The following is a 20,757-nucleotide window of genomic DNA, read 5'->3' as shown; positions in this document are numbered from 1 at the left end:
ATTCAAATACTAAATAAAGACATAACTGAACATTCCTCACGACACACGACCATGCATGTAATACAGGTGAGCTATATTACAAATCATACTCCCTCAAATATTACTTTTTGGCCTGGTCTTGGCTTTGTATTTGCACACCACACACGCCTCTCACTTATCCACCCCCATCCGTATTCAAACGAGCGAAAAAAAAAATACCACCACTTACTTGAGCTTGTTCAAAGGCGTAAAAACACTGCACGGTTTCAGCCCTCCTGGACCCCCACCATACGGGGAAAGCGTCGATCCTTCCGCTACAGCAGCTGGCCTACGACGCTTGAAATTAATCCGCTTCTTGCTCGTCGTGCAAGCAAATCGTTGCTGCTGCTGCTGCTTCTGGGACGGTTTACTGAAACTTCCAACGCTACTGTTCTCTTTGTCCTCCTCGGAATGTGACCGCTCGTCCGCTTCGAATCCTCGGAATAACTTTTTCCAACTGATTGATGATGGTGGTGTTTTGATGCGAATGCTGCTGTTGTTGGCACTTGTGCTGGTGGCGGACCACGAACCGAACCCCCGGGGAAAGAAACGAGAAAAAAACAATCAACTATCAACGCAACCGTGCCACGGGGGAGCTGGGCCACTTTTCACTGCCTCCGGGGAAAGGACTAGAGGGAACAATAACACACAAAATCTCCCTGTGTCCCCCAAGGAATGAACCGATGAAAAACGGGAACCACAAAGATTTGACACCCAGAGGATTTTGACAGGACTGGACGGTTCGAAAATCGATACTTTCCGGAGAGAGGGAGTGCAGGTAGAGAGCGTGTGCCATTGCGCATGATTGCCACGGTTGTTGCGAATACCGTTGCAAAACGTTCGCTGATGGGATGTGAAACCATGGGAAAATTACCTTTCCATTTTGGGCAGCTACAGGTGGTTCCAGGTGGACGTTAAAAAAGCTTGCTGCAGACGCGAATGTAATTCACTGGATAAAATTAACTAATTCGGCACAATTGAACATAGAATAATCACAAAATAACGTAAAATAACACAGAAATTGTATACAGACATGAAAACTACAGCGAATAATTAAAACTAATGCACACAATCGTTGGCAGTTGCACAAAAAAAACGGATCTTTTGTTCTGAAGCGAACTTTTGCATGACAGCTGTAGCGCGAAATTTAAAAATACTGATAACAAAAAGAAAATAACAATAAAAGAAAGACAACAAATAAGGGAACGCGTGAAAAATGAAACGGTTCAAAGCTGGGATCAAAGGAGGTCACAGCCAGGGTTGGCTTTCAGCCCTAATAAAAATAACCATAAAAGAGAGCGTAACGGCGTGTTCGGGGTATCATCTATTCTAAACCATTTGTGGGATAGTTTACCCATCCGGGATATAGCTCGTTTATGGTATTTGTTTATTAGGGCGGGTGTTCATTTAAAAAAATGTTCCCCCTAATAAAAATGTTATGGTTAATTTACTTAACGACGTGCTCGAGGTATCATCCAAACCATTTGTGTAATAGTTCAATCCTTTGAGTTATCGTTCGGTTATGGTATTTTTTATTAGCAGCCTCGATGCTGGGGTAAACGCTTCTTTTTGGAGATTGCTGACGTTTATCGTACCAGACTACGTCGCGCTATACGTATCCAGTATTTTACATAAGCGAAGCAATTTTACAACCCGCATAAACAATAACCATAAGAAGCGCCTAACCACCAATTCGGGATATCATATCAACTTTATGTGGGATGGTCGTACCATCTATGATATAGTTAGAGTATGGTACCCGTTTATTAGGGAAGTGCTTATGGCCGCCACAATCTGGCTGAGTTTGTGGTAGGGAACATAAGATTTGAAGTGTGGGTTGTGTCATTTGACGTGTAAACGACAAATCATATGTTCCCTACCAAAAACTCAGCTACACGGTTAAAAAAAGTACCCAAAATTAAGTTCTTTTCACTCATCTCGGCACTATAGTGCAGGAACCTAAAAATAGGTAAAGCGGGTCAAAGTAATTTTCATTTACTTGTGTGCAATTCGTATGGAATTTTCCACTGGCTTTTTAACCAAAAGTAAGTTAGTTGTACCCAACAGTAGGTATATATGATTATACTCAACGTTGGGTTCCCACACTTTACTACCCCTGTTGGATGGTTTTGCTCCTTCGTTTTCGACAACATTAGTAGGAGAAAAGGAGACAAACTAGTCAAAAGTAGGTAAAAGTGAACTGGCCGTTGGGTACTTTTTTCTTACCGTGTAGATTGTGGCGGCCATAAGCACTCGTAAAGCCTGGTACGCAGCTGAAAAGTAATGACGTTTTTACGTGCTACGGGATAGGACACGGAATGCTAAAGAAATTTCTTTTAATTAGCATTTCTTGACCCAGTACGCAGTTCAAAAGAAATCGGAAAGGAAAGATCGATTACATTAGTATCGTGATCGACATGAAGGTGGCGCATTCTGAATGCAATTTCACTTTCCTTGCGGAATAATGGTCTGATCAATTATTCCGTTAGGTAATGTTGGCGTTTATTGCAAAACTGATGTTTTGGATGCATTTAAACAACATAAACACTAATAAGTGTTGATTTTACAATTTGACGACATCTCCCTATAATCTCAAAATTTAGCAGACTATAGCTGTCAAATTTTCTTTTGGGAAAAATCCTCAAAAATTACTTTTCCGTTTTCTTTTCAGCTGCGTACCAGGCTTAAAATGCTGGATAAACAAAATGTTTTCATCAGGAAAAAAAATCATAGCGGTAAATTTTCCTGATGCAAACAAATCACTGATACAATCACATTTTAGCAATCTCTATGCAGCTTTCCATGCTCGGCAATGGCGGCCTGTTTGTATGAATAAATGTATCCTTCACTGTGCTTTTTGACACTATCTGGATGTTCGAATTTCAACCCCTTCCCTTTCACTCTCCCAGGAACAGAAGAAAATTGAACAACATACGCCCTCCAGTTAGTGTCAAAATGCACAGTGAAGGATACATTTATTCATACAAACAGGCCGCCATTACCGAGCATGGAAAGCTGGATAGTTGCGGTACGTTAGAAGCGTTAGGTTCCTATAGTTGTGTTTGAAGATTCCATACACAGGTGGCTGTCAAATACGAACAATCGTCGCCTACCTCGCGTAACTGGTTCCAAACGTAAACAAGCCATAAGAAACCTACAGCGTTTGTTTACGTTTGGAACCAGTTTCATACAAGAATGATCAGTAGGCTGATTTGACAGCACGTCCCCCCCCCCAGTGTCCATGAGATAGTTGCGATCAGCTGACTTTTTTGTTTACCAAGAACTTTTGACAGATCACAGTAGAACTGGCAGTTTATTCTCTTATGAATTTCTGCTTTGTTTATGTTTACATTCAGCACAATTAACACCAGATCACTCACACACTCTAGAATTCTAGCTGTCAGTTCCACTGAGAAACGTCTCTTGGATCACCTTATGGCCGATGTCAATCATACAAGGTCTGGAACAACAGGAAGCTTGCTGGTGTTAGAAGCTAAAATGTTGTAAACATTGCTGAGCAAGCGAATTACGATGTCACGGCAGCACAACATTCCATACAGCGAATGGCAGACGTGTTGTCACAGCAAACAGCTGTTTCGTTTAAAAAAGATGAACTACAAACGCCACTAAACATTTCCACATTTCACTAATACCAATAACACAGACAAACAGACATAACACATTGAATATTTCTCACTGTAAAACATCGTCGCTGAAACATTAGCGCCATCTGTTGAGAATACTGTGTTGGGTAGTACGCTGAACAGATGGCGGTAGTGTGTAAACGTCAAATGCAAGGAAAATGACTATGCGCGCCACAGGTGGCGGTACTACCAACTACGATACTTTTAAAATAACCGTTAAGTGCTTGTTCGATGAACAACTTAAGAGTGTTATGTCTGTTTGTCTGTGCCAATAAGCCGTTTGAGCCAGACCTTGTATAATTGACATCGGGTAATGGCGACCTGTTTATGTATGCTTCACTGACGACACCAGCTCATAGAACAAACATTTCTCTGTCAGATGATTTAGTTAGTTTGAGTGGGTGTGTTGTCATTCGTATGAAACCGACGATCCAAGTCATTGTTTACGTTTCAAGTTAGACCCTTCTGACATACTTACCTTACCAATCAGGCTAAGGCCTTGTTGTCCTCTGCTGTCCGAAGAAGTCGTCTCCACTCTACTCGATCCATGGCCACAGTTCGCCAGCCTCGTAGTCTGCGAAGGGTCCGCAGGTCACCTTCTACTTGGTCGATCCACCTTGCCCGCTGCGCGCCTCTTCTTCTTGTTCCTGTTGGGTCGCTTTCTAGAACCATTTTCACTGGGTCGTCGTGCGGCATACTTACGACGTGCCCAGCCCACCGTAGTCGCCCAATTTTTGCAATGTGGACGATGGATGGTTCTCCCAGCAGCTGGTGCAATTCGTGGTTCATTCGCCTCCTCCACGTTCCGTCATCCATCTGCACTTCACCGTAGATGGTACGCAACACCTTCCGTTTGAAAACACCAAGGGCGCGTTGGTCCTCCACGAGCATAGTCCAGGTCTCGTGGTAGTAAAGGACCACCGGTCTAATCAGCGTCTTGTAGACAGTCAACTTCGTGCGGCGGCGAATTTTATTCGACCGGAGCGTCCTCCGGAGTCCAAAGTAGGCACGATTCCCTGCCATAATGCGTCTTTGAATTTCTCTGCTGGTATCATTTTCGGCGGTCACCAGTGAGCCCAAATACACGAACTCATCGACCACCTCGATTTCGTCACCGTCAATCTGAACTCGAGGTGGGAGGCTAACATTGTCTTCCCTAGAACCTCTTGCTTTCATGTATTTTGTCTTTGATGCGTTGATGGCAAGTCCAATCCGTCTAGCTTCAGCCTTCAGTCTGATGTACGTTTCCGCCATCATCTCAAAGTTCCGTGCCATAATGTCAATGTCATCGGCGAAACCAAGGAGCTGGATGGACTTCCTGAATATCGTGCCACTCGTGTCTATCCCAGCTCTTCTGATCACACCTTCTAACGCGATGTTGAACTGCAGACACGAAAGTCCATCACCCTGCCGTAACCCCCTTCGAGATTCAAAGGGACTCGAGAGTGTCCCCGATACTCGAACAACGCACATCACTCGATCCATCGTCGCCTTGACCAATCGCGTCAGTTTATCCGGAAATCCGTACTCGTGCATAATCTGCCATAGCTGATCTCGATCGATTGTGTCGTATGCGGATTTGAAATCGATGAACAAATGATGTGTGGGCACGTTGTATTCGCGGCATTTCTGCAGAACCTGCCGAATAGCGAAAATTTGGTCCGTGGTAGCGCGGGCACCCATGAATCCCGCCTGGTATTGCCCCACGAACTCTCTTGCATATGGTGACAGACGGCGGCATAGAATTTGGGAGAGTATTTTGTAGGCGGCGCTCAGCAGTGTGATCGCGCGGTACTTGCAGCAATCCAACTTGTCGCCCTTTTTGTAGATTGGGCATAAGACACCTTCCATCCACTCCTCCGGTAATATCTCCTCCTCCCAAATCTTGGAAATTACCCAGTGCAGCGCTCTAGCCAGTGCTTCACCACCGTATTTTAATAGCTCACTTGGTAGTTGATCTACACCAGTTGCTTTGTTGTTCTTCAGCCGACCGATCTCCTCCTCAACTTCTTGAAGATCAGGGGCCGGTAGTCTGTCGTCTTCTGCGCGTGCTCCAAGGCCTGTTGCCGTGCCACCTTCGTTTTCTGCTGCTTCACCGTTGAGGTGCTCGTCATAGTACTGCTTCCACCTCTCAATCACCTCACACTCGTTCCTGAGAAGGTTACCGTCCAAGTCCTTGCACATATCGGCTTGCGGCACGTAGCCTTTGCACGAACTATTTAGCTCTTCGTAGAACTTCCGTGTGTCGTTTACGCGGTACATATTTTCCATCGCCTCGCGATCTCGGTCTTCCTGCTGACGCTTCTTCCTTCGGAAAACCGCGTTTTGTCTGTTCCGCGCTTGTCTGTATCGCTCCACATTCAATCTCGTGCGGTGTTGCAGCATTCTCGCCCGTGCCGCATTCTTCTCCTCTACTAACAGTTTGCATTCGCCGTCAAACCAGTCATTTCTTCGGTCCGGGATTGCAGTACCTACTGCCGCTGCAGTAGTACTACCTATGGCTGAACGGATGTCCCTCCAGCCATCTTCAAGAGAAGCTGCGCCAAGCTGCTCTTCCGTGGGTAGTGCAACTTCCAGCTGCTGCGCGTAGTCCTGGGTAACTCCGGCGTCCCGTAGTTGCTCAATGTTGGGTCGCGGCGTTCGACTCGAGAGTTTTGAGCGCATGCATACTGCAACTAGGTAGTGGTCCGAATCTATGTTCGCACTGCGGTACGTGCGGACGTTGATAATGTCGGAGAAGAATTTCCCGTCGATTAGAACGTGATCGATTTGGTTTTCTGTGTGTTGGTCAGGTGATCTCCAGGTGGCTTTGTGGATATCCTTGCGGGGGAAAAAGGTACTTCGAACTACCATACCCCGGGAGGCTGCAAAGTTCACGCATCGTTGGCCGTTGTCGTTCGATACGGCATGCAGGCTGTTTGGCCCGATTGCCGGTCTATACATTGCCTCCCGTCCTACCTGAGCGTTCATGTCGCCGATGACGATTTTGACGTCCCGTTGCGAACAGCCGTCGTACACCTGCTCCAGCTGCGCATAGAACGCTTCTTTCTCGTCGTCGGGTCTCCCTTCGTGTGGGCAGTGCACGTTGATGATGCTGTAGTTGAAGAAACGGCCCTTAATCCTCAACTTGCACATCCTCGCGTTGATCGGCTGCCAACCAATCACGCGTTGGCGCATCTTACCCAGCACTACAAAGCCGGTTCCCAGCTCGTTGGTGGTGCCACAGCTCTGGTAGAAAGTAGCCGCTCGATGCCCGCTTTTCCATACCTTTTGTCCCGTCCAGCAAAGTTCCTGCAGTGCTACGACTTCGAAGTTGCGTGGTTGAAGTTCGTCATAGATTAACCTATCGCAACCCGGGAAGCCGAGCGATTTGCAGTTCCATGTTCCGAGTTTCCAATCGTAGTCCTTATTTCGTCGTGTAGGTCTGTGCCGATTGCTCCGATCCGTATTTCTTTCTTCGGTATTTGCAACTTTGTTTTTTTTCCAGGGCGGCTTGTTGGGCCGGGGGACCATCGTGCACAGCTCTGTTTAGAGTCCCACGCTGGCACTAGGACGGTGATCAGCCGCTCCTAACATGGAGAACAGACGCCGTTTTGAGCCGCACCTCCATGGTGAACAGACGCTCAGGTTACAAGAACAGGTCAGGAAGTATATGTTTGACACATAACATCTGTCAAAATTGCTTTCAGTGTGCCACAATCAGCGATTTTACGACTCGTGAGTGCTCACCCTGAGTGAACGCTCACGAATCATAAGATCGCTAATTGTGACGCTCTCAAAGCGAAATTGACAGGTTTTATGAGTCAAACACATACATTACTACATCTTCTTGTTACTTACAAGTGCAACATAGCATTATTGCATCTAATGATTGCATAATTCCGAACAATATTTTTTTATAGCAAGTGAGTGGAAGCAACCCTGCTTACAGGTACAAATTATTTTTATAATATCTAATATTTTCGTAATTCGGAAAAACATTTTTTTTTATAGCAAGTGAGTGGAAGTAACCCTGAACTTGGGGAACTATGCCACTGCAGTTGGGATGGATCAGTGGCCGAATGAAGAGAATCCTAAGAAGGTAAGCATCCTGCTGTCAGTCATCAGAACACTACCCAACAAACAATTTTAGCTGCAGACTAGCTTATACAGGCAAAAATTAGCTGAATAAGCCAATTTTTCTCTGTATAAGCTAATCTGCAGCTAAAATTGTTAGTTGGGTAGCTCTTAAGAAGTAATTTAATTTCGAGCTAACAGTGGAAGACAAGCAGAATACAGAAACTGCACTCAGCAATCAAACGAAAAGTGCACGTAATATGATTGTAAACCGATTAGATTTTTTTTTACTGCTGCACAATCAGCAGGAGAAACCAATGACGATTTTGTGTCAAGATTGAAGGCGATGGCAAAACCATGCAAATTTGGCGCTCTGGAAAGCGAAATGTTGACCTACAAGCTAGTGGTTTCGAATAAATGGCCGCACTTGAAGACTAAGATGCTAACGATGCCGGAAATCACTTCAACCAAGACCTATGCCGGAAGGAAGAGATTACAGTAAGACATTCCCAGGCACTTTCTCTGGACAGGAGTGTGGACGTCAACAAGATCAAGTCAACTAAGTCACGAAAATGTAATTATTATGGTGATTGGCATGCTTTCGTGAAGGTTTCTTGTTCTGTATGCGGAAAAAATCACTTCGAAAAAGTTTGTCGAGCATAAAAAGGAAAATTCTCGAAGTCAGTTAAAAAAAAAATTAATTCAAATAAGAATCATATTACTATAAGTACTCAAACTTCTCACAAACTCAAAGTTGAACCAATAAATCTTGAATATTTGATTTTCCAGCATACACAATTCCACATTTAGAACTGAGTTTGTGTATTGGGAAAAATACAAAGTTTAGAGTGAGATGCCCCTAGGATTTCTTCAAAGTATGCTAAGAATGAGTCATAAGCCGGAAGGCACTTGATGGCCTCAAGCAGTAGGGTCTAGAATTGTCAGTTGGGTGAAGCGGTGAATCTAATTTTCAAATTTACGTCAACACAACGCAAACGGATCTAATGTGGGTAACCCTAAAGATTTTGGACTAGAGCGTTCACAAGTCGATCCATATCGTCACTAGCTATGTTGTTCAATGCACAACACCTGACCCATCGTCACCTTGTCCAATCGCGTCAGCTTATCCGGAAATCTAATATGTGCCAAAGCCTAACCGCTGAATAATATATGCACTTAAATTCCAATTTATATTTTTGATTTGTCATCACAATAAACACTATGTTGATTTTAATTTCTCAAATCCTTATGATTCGTTGAAACTTTTTTATTAAGTATTCTACCAGATCACAATACTTCTACAATTTAACTGACTTCTTTCGACCACAGCAGCTACCACAGTTCAAACTCCTATTTTGCCCTGCATGCATTTGTTCGAGAATTTCATCCAATGACTTGCCCTTCGTTTCCGGCACAAGCACGAACACAAAAATCAGAAATAGCGACGAAGATAACGCGAAGATCCAGAACGATACGTACGTCCCAAGCTCGTCGGATATGACCTGATAGAGTTTTGCCACGCCAAAGCCAATGGACGATGCAACCATCGTATACATGGCAGCAGCTATGGCTTTCACGTTGGACGGGAACAGTTCGCCTAAAATTGCAAATGGCACCGTTGCCAAACCGATGGTGTACGAAATGATATACAGCATTATCACGACCAATGGAATCCAACTGACGCTTTGAACTTCGACTTCTTGGTGTTGCAGGAAGAAGTACAGCCCCACGATGAATGTTCCTATAGCGCAGCCAGCAGTTGAAAGAAGTAAGAGTGGTCTTCTGCCAACTCTATCTACGATAGATGACGAGCATGCTGCTGTTGTCAGCTGGATAACTGCCATAATGATCGATGACTCGTGAGCTTGTAAGCCACTTTGAACTTCTTCAAAGATTTGCTGCGAATATGCAATGATAGCTTGGCTACCGCAGAGTTGTTGAAGAGCTCCCAATCCCATAACAATAATCAGCGATCGTCGGTTGCCCCGTGTTAGCAGTTCGCGGAATGTTCCTTTGTTCTGTTTGGATCGTTCCACGGCTGCCTTCATCATGGCTAGTTCGTCGGTAACTTCGTCGCGTTTACGAAGCCAGCTCAAGCTCTTCTGGGCCGATTCATCGTTGTTCTTCGCCAGAAGGTAGTACGGTGATTCTGGCATCCATATAAACAGCAGGAAGAAGGATGTTGGGAAAGCCAGAGAAATCCAAGCAAGAGTCCGGAAGCCAACGAAAGGTCCGATGCTGTATTCTACGAGAATACCTGCCTTAGCCATCACGGTGAGCAGCGTGCCGATGGAACCTCGGATAGGATCAGAGGCGATTTCACCGAGATAGATTGGCAGCGACGAGTATGACATTCCATACGAAATCCCACTGAGAAACCGAGAAACGTACAGGACTGGAACGGATTCGGCCACGCCGATCAGAATCCATCCGATGATGGCTGGGATAGCGGCGAAAAGCATGGTGTATTTGCGGCCGAATTTGTCGATAGACCACGCCGTCGGTATGGGCCCGGCAATGGACGCAAGGACCAGTATCGACACGATCCATGAGCTCTCATCTGGGGTGATGGGCAGTGGGGAATCATCCGCTAGCAGGATCGGTAGCGTTGGCGAGGTCCACCCGTATGATGCAATTACGGAAAATGTGAGCAGGGTGACTGGAAGATTTTTCGAAATAAAATAATAATCACTTTGTAAGGGAGGAGCCGCTGATAACTGGTTGTATACAAACATAATGAGAAATAGCTAATCCACTGGTTGGTTTATTGATAGGTGGGAGATGTGAAATGATAAGATAACATGCAGGATGAGGTCGACGGTCATCGATTAGCAATCATATAGAGTGTCGATTAGGCGTGTGGGAATTTTCACTGTTCCATTGCTGACCATGCTGTGAGGAATGAGATGATGAGCTTAAATGGTGAAAGACAACTACAATATGCTTTAAAATAGCTTTTAGCAAACGATTAAGATTATTCCTTTTGCTTTGAAAGGTATTTCTGTAACGATGAACTTCCCAACTAGCAACTTTAGCTGTAGAATAGCTTATGCAGACCATAATTGGCATATACAGCTAATTTTTGCCAGTATAAGCTAGTCTGCACCTAAAATGGTTGCTAGGATTGGGCTCTTAAATAACAATGATTACCTGTGAAAGCTGCCAAATATTGGTTTGAATATTTCCCGAAGTCTTTCACATTTTCCCAAACTCCCATGGTCAATTTTTCGCGAGAACGCCAGTCCTTTTCGAATTGAATTTTATGTATGGAACTCAGGTCTCTGCAAGTTCTCTCTCAACGTCCAGTCACCTTCAACTCACAATTCCGAATAGGCAAAGTTTCGCCAGCAAAAATAATCTCGATTATAGCCAAAATAGCTTGTTCATGATTGATTGCTACTTGTTCATCATCGTGATTGTCTTGAAGCTAGAGAGGATTCAAGATAACCCAAACAAGCGCACGCTAGCAGTGGGGTTTACTTATCTGCATTGCTACGCATAGCTGACCACCAAATCACTACACCTTATGTGTAGGTACTTCCAGTACAACCAATCAAAGTGATAAGGATTACCCAAACGATTTGATAAGGTAGCAATTGAAAGGCACGACTCGACGTCACCGTTTTACCCTTCTTACAAAGAAGGGTATAGATATCACTTGAAAAACCGACTATCGATCCGAGGCCCGGAGGGCCGAGTGTCATATACCATTCGACTCAGCTCGACAAGATCGGAACATGTCTGTGTGTGTGTGTGTGTGTGTGTACGTGTGTATGTGTGTGTGTGTGTGTGTGTGTGTGTGTGTGTGTGTGTATGTGTGTGTGTATGTAACGAAATGAATGCGCTCACGTTTCTCAGCAACCGCTCAACCGATTTGGACAAACTCGGCGCCAAATGATAGGTCTTGGGGTCCCATTGAACGCTATTGAACGGTTTTGGAATCGGTGAACCGGTTCCGGAGATATGGCCGGAATAAGATCCGGTGAATATGGGCCTTCACGCTGGATTTAACGGAAAACGTATCAAAACCATCATGCGACACATCAAATTACTACAGAATTCAAAAATAAGATCAATGCAAGTCGTGTTAAGTGTTCCAGACCACATTGGACACACTTGGACATGTTCCGGGTACCTGCTTGAATATTTTTTTTTTTTTTATCTAGTTCGTTTATTTGGGAGGCTCAATCGCTTTAGCTTTACGGAGCCGATAATTCATTGTTCACTGTGTGTAACAAAATTCACTTAATTCTATGTCTAGTAGGAGTTGGGCCGATTACTCGCGGCTTACTCGAGGTTAGAAGGGTACATTTTCGAAGGATAGGATCAGGGGAGGAGCTTGGGGTAGGGTTTCGTTGTCTCATCAGAGCGTTGTCGCCAGTATGAACGGTAGTGCTGTTCTAGCTTCGTCCGGAGTTCGACCGGCTATGGTGGGTGACCAGTGGGCGACGATGAGACTCATCGAGACGGGGGGACAAGACAAACAAAAACTAATAAAGAGAGACAAAAGACAAAAGGAATTAAATTCTTATACTAGACATTTGAAGAAAAACATAAACGGACTGCATATAGCAGAGATCACGGGTTGCCAACACGTCTCTGATATGAACATAGGGTTGTCTTCCTTGGGCCTCGAGGGTATTCAAAAGTCGCTCTCTGGCGGCGTCATTATCCGTACATTGCCAAACTGCGTGTTCGATGTCATCGTAACCGTTTCCACACCGACAGATGTTGCTGTCCACGAGGTTTATTCTATTGAGATGAGCATCTAGCGAGTAGTGGTTGGACATAAGTCTACTCATCACGCGAATGAAGTCACGACTTAAGCCCAAGCCTTTAAACCACGCTCTCGAAGAAACATTAGGAATAATTGAATGTAACCACCGTCCAAGATTTCCAGTGTCCCAATCGGTTTGCCAACTCGAAAAGGTACTCTGACGCACTAAATGGTAAAATTCATCGTGTGAAATTTGCCTGTCATACAATTCGCCTTCCTGCGCGCCCACCTTTGCGAGAGAGTCCGCCTTCTCATTGCCTGGGATTGAGCAATGTGATGGGACCCATACAAAGGTAATCATATATGATCTTTCGACCAGTACACTCATCTGCTCCCTTACCTTTGAAAGGAAATAAGATGAGTGCCTACTTGGTTTCATCGACCGAATAGCCTCAATCGAACTGAGACTATCCGAGAAGATGAAGTAATGGTCTGCGGGCATGTTGGAAATCATCCCCAATGCGAAGTTGATTGCTGCCAGCTCAGCAACAAAAACGGAACAAGGTTCCTGAAGTTTGCGGAAGGCGCTAGAGTTTTCATTGAAGACACCGAAGCCAGTGGATCCATTGAGACGGGACCCGTCTGTAAAATATCTTTTCATGCAATTGACTTGTTGGTACTTTTCAGTAAAAATACGCGGAATAATAATAGGTCGAAGTTGATCGGGAATCCCATGAGTTGCTTGTTTCATGGTCAGATCATATTCAATTGAGGAACTGCGATTGGTGAAGTGAACACGGTCTGGAGTATAACAAGGAAGACACATATCTGATGATATGTAGTGGTGGTAGATTCTCATAAATCGAGATTGTGTGTTCAGCCCAAGAATTTCTTCAAAATTAGCAATTATAAGTGTGTTCGTCACTCCGCATTTGATTAGTATTCTGAGAGAGAGCTCCCAGAAACGGTTCTGGAGGGGTGTTACTCCTGCCAGAACCTCGAGACTCATGTTATGCGTTGAGTGCATACAGCCTAGAGCAATACGCAGACAACGATATTGAATTCGGTCCAATTTTATTAGGTGACTTTTTCTTGCCGAGAGAAAGCAGAAAGAGCCGTACTCTAGAACAGAGAGAATAGTTGTTTTATAAAGCGTTATGAGGTCTCCCGGATGAGCACCCCACCATGTGCCGCAAATTGAACGGAGAAAGTTGATCCTCTGCTGACATTTTTGCTTCAAATACGTAATATGGGCATTCCAAGTGCACTTTGAATCAAACCAGACCCCAAGGTACTTGAAAGACAATGATTGAGTAATGTTTCTGCCCAAAAGATTAAGATGCATTTGGGCTGGGTACCGCTTTCGAGTAAACACTACCAGTTCAGTTTTCTGCGGCGAGAATTCGATCCCTAGATTCATAGCCCAAGAAGACAAGTTATCTAAGGAATTTTGCAATGGTCCTTGCAAGTCCACGGCATGTGGACCTCTTACGGAAACCACACCGTCATCTGCAAGTTGTCTTAGCGTGCATTGTTCTGCCAAACAGTTGTCGATATCTTTGACGTAAAAGTTATAAAGAAGAGGGCTGAGACATGAGCCTTGGGGCAGGCCCATGTAGCTAATTCTGGAAGTTGTCAGTTGTCCAAGGGAAAAGTTCATTTGCTTTTCTGACAACAAATTGTACAAGAAATTATTTAAAATTCCAGAAAGTCCACATCTGTGCAGATTGTCTGACAGAATTTCAATGGAAACTGAATCAAAAGCCCCCTTAATGTCCAAGAATACTGAAGCCAATTGCTCCTTGTGTGCAAAGGCCAGTTGAATATCTGTGGAAAGCAGCGCTAGACAATCGTTTGTTCCTTTGCTCTTGCGGAACCCAAATTGTGTATTTGATAGCAAGTTATTTGATTCGACCCAGTGATCGAGTCTCCGAAGGATCATTTTCTCCAACAATTTCCTAATGCACGAAAGCATAGCAATCGGACGGTATGAGTTATGGTCAGACGCTGATTTGCCAGGTTTTTTAATGGCTATTACTTTGACCTGTCTCCATTCAGGCGGTACAATGTTGTTTTCTAGCAAGGAATTGAATAAATCTAGCAAGCGTCTTTTAGCGATATCTGGGAGATTTTTCAGAAGATTGAATTTAATCATATCGCTTCCCGGTGAGGAGTTGTTCGATGAAAGAAGAGCCATAGAGAAATCCAGCATTGAGAATGGTCTATCCAGAGAGCCGCCGCTAGGAGACGCTTCTCGAAGAATATTTTGTGCTGGAACTGAGTCCGGACAGACCTTTTTAGCGAAATCGAATATCCATCGGTTGGAGTATTCTTCACTCTCATTGAAAGATGAGCGGTTACGCATGTTGCGAGCCACCCTCCACAAGGTGTTCATTGAGGTTTCTCGTGAGAGTCCCTCGACGAAATTGCGCCAATAACCGCGTTTTTTTGCTTTGATTAATTGTTTCAACTTTGTCTCAAGCTTTGAATATTCCTCGAAGTAAGTGGAGGTTTTGTGTCTACGAAAAGCTTTGAAAGCATCAGATTTTTCTACATACAATTTTGTGCATTCTTCGTCCCAACCAGGTGTGGCTGGTCTCCTTTTAAAGGGTGCACTTGGAACTTTTCTTTTTTGTGCTTCCAGTGAGCTTTTGTAAATCAAATCGGCTAGGAATCGATATTCTTCCAATGGTGGAAGCGCATCTATTGATTCGACACCGATTGTCACCGCCGTTGCATATTTCTGCCAGTCGATGTTCCTTGTAAGATCAAATGGAACCCGAGATGGTTCTGCAGAGTGAGGGCCACACTTTATTGAAATGATGATTGGCAAATGATCGCTACCATGGGGATCATTGATAACCTTCCACTGACAATCCAATGACAGCGATCTTGAACACAAAGATAGGTCGAGTCGGCTTTCTCGAGCCGGAGGTTTTGCTATACGTGTCGCTTCACCAGTGTTCAAAATAGTCAAATTGAAATCGTCACATAAATCGTAAAAAATAGCCGCTCTATTGTCGTCATATAGATCGCCCCACCCAGTACCATGGGAGTTCATATCACCCAGAATTAATACTGGGGATGGAAGAATCGAAACTAGATTCCAGAGTTGACTACGGCTAATGGAGGTTCTTGGTGGAACGTATACTGAAGCTATGCAAAGATCTTTGTTCTTCACATTTATTTGGCAAGCAACGATTTCGACGCCGGATAAAGCAGGAAGCACTTTTTGATCCCTAAAAGTACTCCTCCATAAGAATCGTCTCTATCCAGGCGTATAATGTTAAAATCGTGGAAGTTGAGTTCTTTATCGGAAGAAAGCCATGTTTCACAGAGAGCAAATATATCACAATCAGAATTGTGAAGTAAAAATTTGAACGAGTCTAGTTTAGGCACTAGACTACGGCAGTTCCACTGTAGCACAGTGATCATATCTTCAACCTCGTTCGACGAATTATCCATCGAAAGATATGATTGATGCAAGGAGGGGCCATGAAACAGTCAATTGCTTAAGATATGATTCTAACGTTGGAAGCAAGGCAGAAACTAAGCTTCTTAGAGGGTCTTGTATGTTGAACATGTTTAATATGAATTCCACAATGTCCGAAAAAGCTAGCAAACCTCGTTCGGACTTGGATTTCTTTTGAGAAGTTTGAGGAGCAGCTTTTTTATTTTTTTTATCTTTGTTGGGCAATGGCGGAAAATTCTTGCTGCATCCAGGGATTGGATCAACAGGAGCCTTCGGTTTTGTTTTTTCATCCCCATTACCCTGGGAATTTGGCAATCGTCTGGAGGTGACTTTAGTTTTCTTACGGCGCACTTTCGGGGAGGGGCATTTTCTTTTTGAGGAACCGTCTATTTTTGAAGGTGCGTGTACCACCGTAGAATCACCTTCATCGGATGAGTCAGAGTCCGATTCTTCAACTGACAAAACCGAAAATTGGTTTGCATCTTGGACGGCTGATGCAGCCTTCAACATTTGAGCATACTGCTTGAATATGAATTGAATTAAAACCCATTAAATCACATTAAAATACGATGATAAGGTGATTGGTAGCCTCACCAAATAGACTACACCCGGATATATTCCGGGTACCCCCAGGCAGTGGCGTAGCGTCACTGGATGACACGGGGGTGGGGGGCTTGGTCACTGATAATGACAATAAAATAAATAAACTTGAATAAGTAAGAAGGGTCTGATCACACCATAGGTGGATAAATTCGGGTTTTTTTTTGAGTCTGTGGATCTGGTTTTAACCGAAAATTAGCAAGTACAATAAACGACATAACGCATGGGCTTATCACGATAAAAATGCTTCTTTATTACAATGCAAATAAGTGAAGGAATTAATGTCGCTTATCTTGCGGTGTTTCAATTATTTGTAGATTGCAAATTGTCAGAGCGAGTCATTTTAATTGGCTCTCATGGAACCGTCGAAAAATCGTCTCTTTTAGCAAAGGTTGACAGTTTGTTATGGGAATTTTCAGTGGAGTGAACGGATAGTACGAAGTCCGCGTTTGCTTATAGATTTTACCATATGAGTAAAGAGCCGTGAACGCCAATTACAATCAATGCCTTTGTTTTCATCTTCTAATCTCTCCGCTAATTCTTTAATTCGTATCCCACGCTTCGATTAGAAGTATTGCTGACGTCCTTGATCACAACGTTAAATCGCATGCCCATCAAAGTGTCTGTCATAGTGGAGAAAGTAAGACGTTTGAAAAATTCGGTCAAGTGCCATGTCATAAATGGTTGCGCTGATAAGCCTGACGACATAATTATCATTATCAAGGTCTTTACGCCGCAACTTTAATGCTGGACCCGGCTACTAACCCATTTCGGAGATGTTTACCTAAGCTAGTAATGTTTACCTTGAGCTATAGGTAAAATCGAACCGGAATATTACACAACTGTCCACCTTCAAACGGCCATAGAGCTTGAAATAAAGACAATCGGATGACACGAAAAACCGCTTCAGTGAATGAACTAAACTCAAACATTCGCCGTGTTATCTATATTATTTCTTAATCTTTATTAGAGTCACTTGCATAGAGGGTTTTAATTAATCTCGGACAGTAGTCCGTCCATCATCTTACCCATCTTTAGTTCCATTCGGCAGGTCGAAAAAGATGGTCACAAGAAGTAACGAAGCCGGTTCAGGCAACTATCGTAACGAGTATTTTGCAGCTGTTACCGGTAGGCAACAACACTATTTACCATTCTGAAAAGCCAACAATCCACTAAGGCAGTATCATTTCAGCCACGTTGTCTCTGGTGGCAACGGTTGCAACAGCCGGGTGGTCATCTCCAGCAATTCCGGCACTCCTGAGTCCAGAATCACACATCAAAATCACACCAGACCAGGGATCATGGATTGTATCGATTCTCTCGATCGGAGGCTGCTTCGGTGCCATCATCATGAGTCCACTGGTTGACCATTTTGGCCGTAAATTTACGTTGATCATCTCCATGATCCCACTGGTCATCGGATGGATCATGATAGTGTTTGCCACTAATGTTCCAACGATCTACGTAGCACGTTTTTTGCATGGCCTCGCTTATGGAACGACTTACGGCGTGGCGCCGATCTATCTGGGCGAGATATCCTCGAAAACCATACGTGGCTCAACAGGTGTGCTTGTCACCGTCATGGCAAAGCTGGCGTTCCTGTTACAATACAGCATTGGACCCTACGTGAGCTTCCGCTCTTTGGCATTGATCTCTCTCGTCTTTCCGGCCATCTTTTTAGTCACATTTTGTTGGATGCCAGAAACACCGTACCACTACTTAGCTCACGGAAACGACGAAGCCGCTCTCAACAGTCTACGTTGGTTGCGAAGATCCGATTTCTATAACGAAGATTTTCGCCAAGAGTTTCACCAGATGCAATCGTTGGTCGAAAAAAATCGTCATGATCGCAGATCCTTACTCGATCTATTGACGAAACGTAACCGGAAGAGTTTGGGCATAATTTTGCTGCTATCTTTCGGCATGCAACTCACTGGCATCAACGCCATCCTAGGTTACTCACAAACGATATTTTCCGAATTGGAAATGAACCTGACGGCTGCGGAACTGTCAATCATTTTGGCAATCGTACAACTGGTGGCCGTATTCATTCCTACATTTTTCGTCGACAAAACCGGACGACGACCACTGCTGCTGATTTCAAGTATCGCATCCGTCATTGCACTGACAATTTGCAGTTCATATTTCACGCTGGACGCCATGGGTTATCCGGTGGACACACTTGGTTGGATTCCATTTGTTGCCACGTTGGGTTTCATAGTATCATTTGCTCTCGGGCTGGCAACCGTTCCGTTCGCCATATTGGGTGAAATCTTTCCCAAGAACATCAAAGCCAACGCGAATGCAGTGTTTACCGTCATTACTTCGCTGATAGTGTTTACGGTCGTCAAACTGTTTCAAATTATTTCGGACGGGGCGGGGACGTATGTGGTCTTTTGGATATTTGCTACGTGCACTACTGTGACCACTGTGCTGATATATTTTTGGATTCCCGAAACGAAAGGTAAGTCGTTTGAGGAAATTCAGCAACTGATGGAGCGAGATGTGGACAAAGAAGGCAAACTGACAACGACAGTGTGCTGAAATGATTGATGAGGGGGTAGAAATTGAAGTTCAAATTATATATGCATTAAATTAAATTAAGTAATTGTTTGATTTTGTTAGGCTTTCCGAAAACTTTGAATGGGTGATATTTACGGTATCCTATAATTCTCGTTTTCAGCGACGCCAGTGGTGTAGTGGTAAGCGTGACTGTCTATAACTTAAAAAGGGCCTGGGTTCAACCCCATTCGGCGCCGTCGGAATTTTCTGAGGCATAAAATCTCTGATCACGGAAAACAAAACTGTTGGTCCATGAGTTGATGGGTCGATAGCTAGGGTTCAGGTGTGGGAGCTGCCTCTTTGGCGTCGGTAACGTTGGTATTCAGTACGGAAAACAAAATCGACGGAAAACATATCAAAGGAAAAAAAATCTCGTAATTCATGGACTATTAAAAAAAAACAATCGGAGGATTTTCCTGTAGTATCGGTTCAACAATCTATTATAAACCCTAAGCGTAAATGATCTTGACACAGTATCTTGATCTTGACAGTGTATGGGTATTACCATAGAGGTAACTCTAAGACCACTGGGTCCCGAAGAAAATCATTATTATTTTTGGCTCACTCAGTACCAGAACAACGGTCCCAAGCAGTCCCAAGCTATTTCACTTACCCCTGCATGTTCTGCATGAATCCACACACCCCTGATGTTATCTGTCAAACTTTCATAGCGAATCAAAACAAACATAGTGTAGTAATAGAATTTCAACTAGAATAGGGTACGTTAATCGTTTGCTTGGGACCAATAGGTAGGCTACTAAAGTGGTGAGCCAATTTAAAATCGTTAGTTTCGTATTGATTGTTGGTATTACCAAAACCTTGACATGTATCACCTGAATTTTTTAATACCGTGGACTCCAGGTTTTACCGTTTGTAATCTGAACACTTTTTAATTTGAACCCCGCTAATCTGCACGCCATGCAATCTAAAAACGATTCGAACGTCAACGTAAAGCGAATTGGAACATTGTGAAACAGCACGGAGAATCAAAATAAAGCAGCAAACAAGGCTAGAAGTTCAATATGAATGAAGTGTCCACAGACAAACAGACGTAACACTTCATTGTGTATCTTCGTTCACGCATTTAACGGTTGATTTGAATATTATCAGTTCCGCGAACCACACGCCAGCGCTGGCATCGGATCACTTTGACGTTTCCACAGACAAACAGACATAACACTCGCAAGTTGTTCATCGAACAAGCATTTAACAGTCAATTTAAAAGTATCGTAGTTGGTAGTACCACCACCTGTGGCGCGCATAGTCAATTCTCTTGCGTTTGACATTTACACACTACCGCCATCTGTTCAGCGTACTACCCACCACAGTGTACTCAACAGATGGCGGTAATGTTTTTGCGACGATGTTTTACAGTGATAAATATTCAATGTGTTATGTCTGTTTGACTGTGACGTTTCTATACATTCTATAGAACTTTTATGCAATATTGTTTGCGAGTTAGCGAGCAAGCTTGTTTTCCACGAGAAACCCGATAGATGTCGTTACTTAGGTCCTATGTTTTGGGTACTATGTTTTCAAGAAAAACTTTTTCAAAGCGTTACGTCTGTTTGTCTGTGAAGTGTCGTTTAGATTAGACGGTATACCTATATATGTAAATTTGTTCGCTAAAACCCCGGACAGATTATGGCTTATATCATGTAATATAGGCTGGCTTGCAATGAGCATTC

At 43.8% G+C, this 20,757-nt stretch overlaps 4 protein-coding genes across 4 annotated transcripts in view; 2 read left to right on the top strand and 2 right to left on the bottom strand.

Annotated features, from left to right (window-relative positions):
* Pask (PAS kinase) overlaps positions 1-1,127 on the bottom strand; it is a 28,013-nt gene extending 26,886 nt beyond the window's left edge. The window contains exons 1-2 of the mRNA XM_065228262.1: positions 893-1,127; positions 209-529 (exon numbers count right to left, since the gene is read on the bottom strand). Of these exons, the coding sequence (XP_065084334.1) occupies positions 209-529; positions 893-900 (329 nt within the window). The 5' untranslated portion in view covers positions 901-1,127. The remainder of the gene's footprint in view (positions 1-208; positions 530-892) is intronic.
* Positions 1-20,757, top strand: part of bisc (biscotti) — a 76,872-nt gene that overhangs the window by 45,679 nt on the left and 10,436 nt on the right. The window lies entirely within an intron of this gene.
* LOC135706269 (facilitated trehalose transporter Tret1-like) lies at positions 8,982-10,999 on the bottom strand. Its single transcript, XM_065227838.1, has 2 exons — positions 10,869-10,999; positions 8,982-10,377 (listed from the first exon to the last, which is right to left on the bottom strand). The coding sequence occupies exons 1-2, from the start codon at positions 10,933-10,935 to the stop codon at positions 9,017-9,019; spliced, it is 1,428 nt and encodes a 475-aa protein (XP_065083910.1). The 5' UTR covers positions 10,936-10,999; the 3' UTR covers positions 8,982-9,016.
* On the top strand, positions 17,556-19,051 carry LOC135706531 (facilitated trehalose transporter Tret1-like). The gene is made up of 2 exons (XM_065228150.1): positions 17,556-17,635; positions 17,700-19,051. The coding sequence occupies exons 1-2, from the start codon at positions 17,569-17,571 to the stop codon at positions 19,049-19,051; spliced, it is 1,419 nt and encodes a 472-aa protein (XP_065084222.1). The 5' UTR covers positions 17,556-17,568.

This window comes from Ochlerotatus camptorhynchus, unplaced genomic scaffold (genome assembly GCF_037179485.1).
Source record: "Ochlerotatus camptorhynchus isolate MF236.1 unplaced genomic scaffold, CSIRO-AGI_Acam_v1.1 ptg000023l, whole genome shotgun sequence".
Classification (NCBI taxonomy): Eukaryota; Metazoa; Arthropoda; class Insecta; order Diptera; family Culicidae; genus Ochlerotatus; species Ochlerotatus camptorhynchus.
This window is presented reverse-complemented; position numbering and strand designations above follow the sequence as displayed.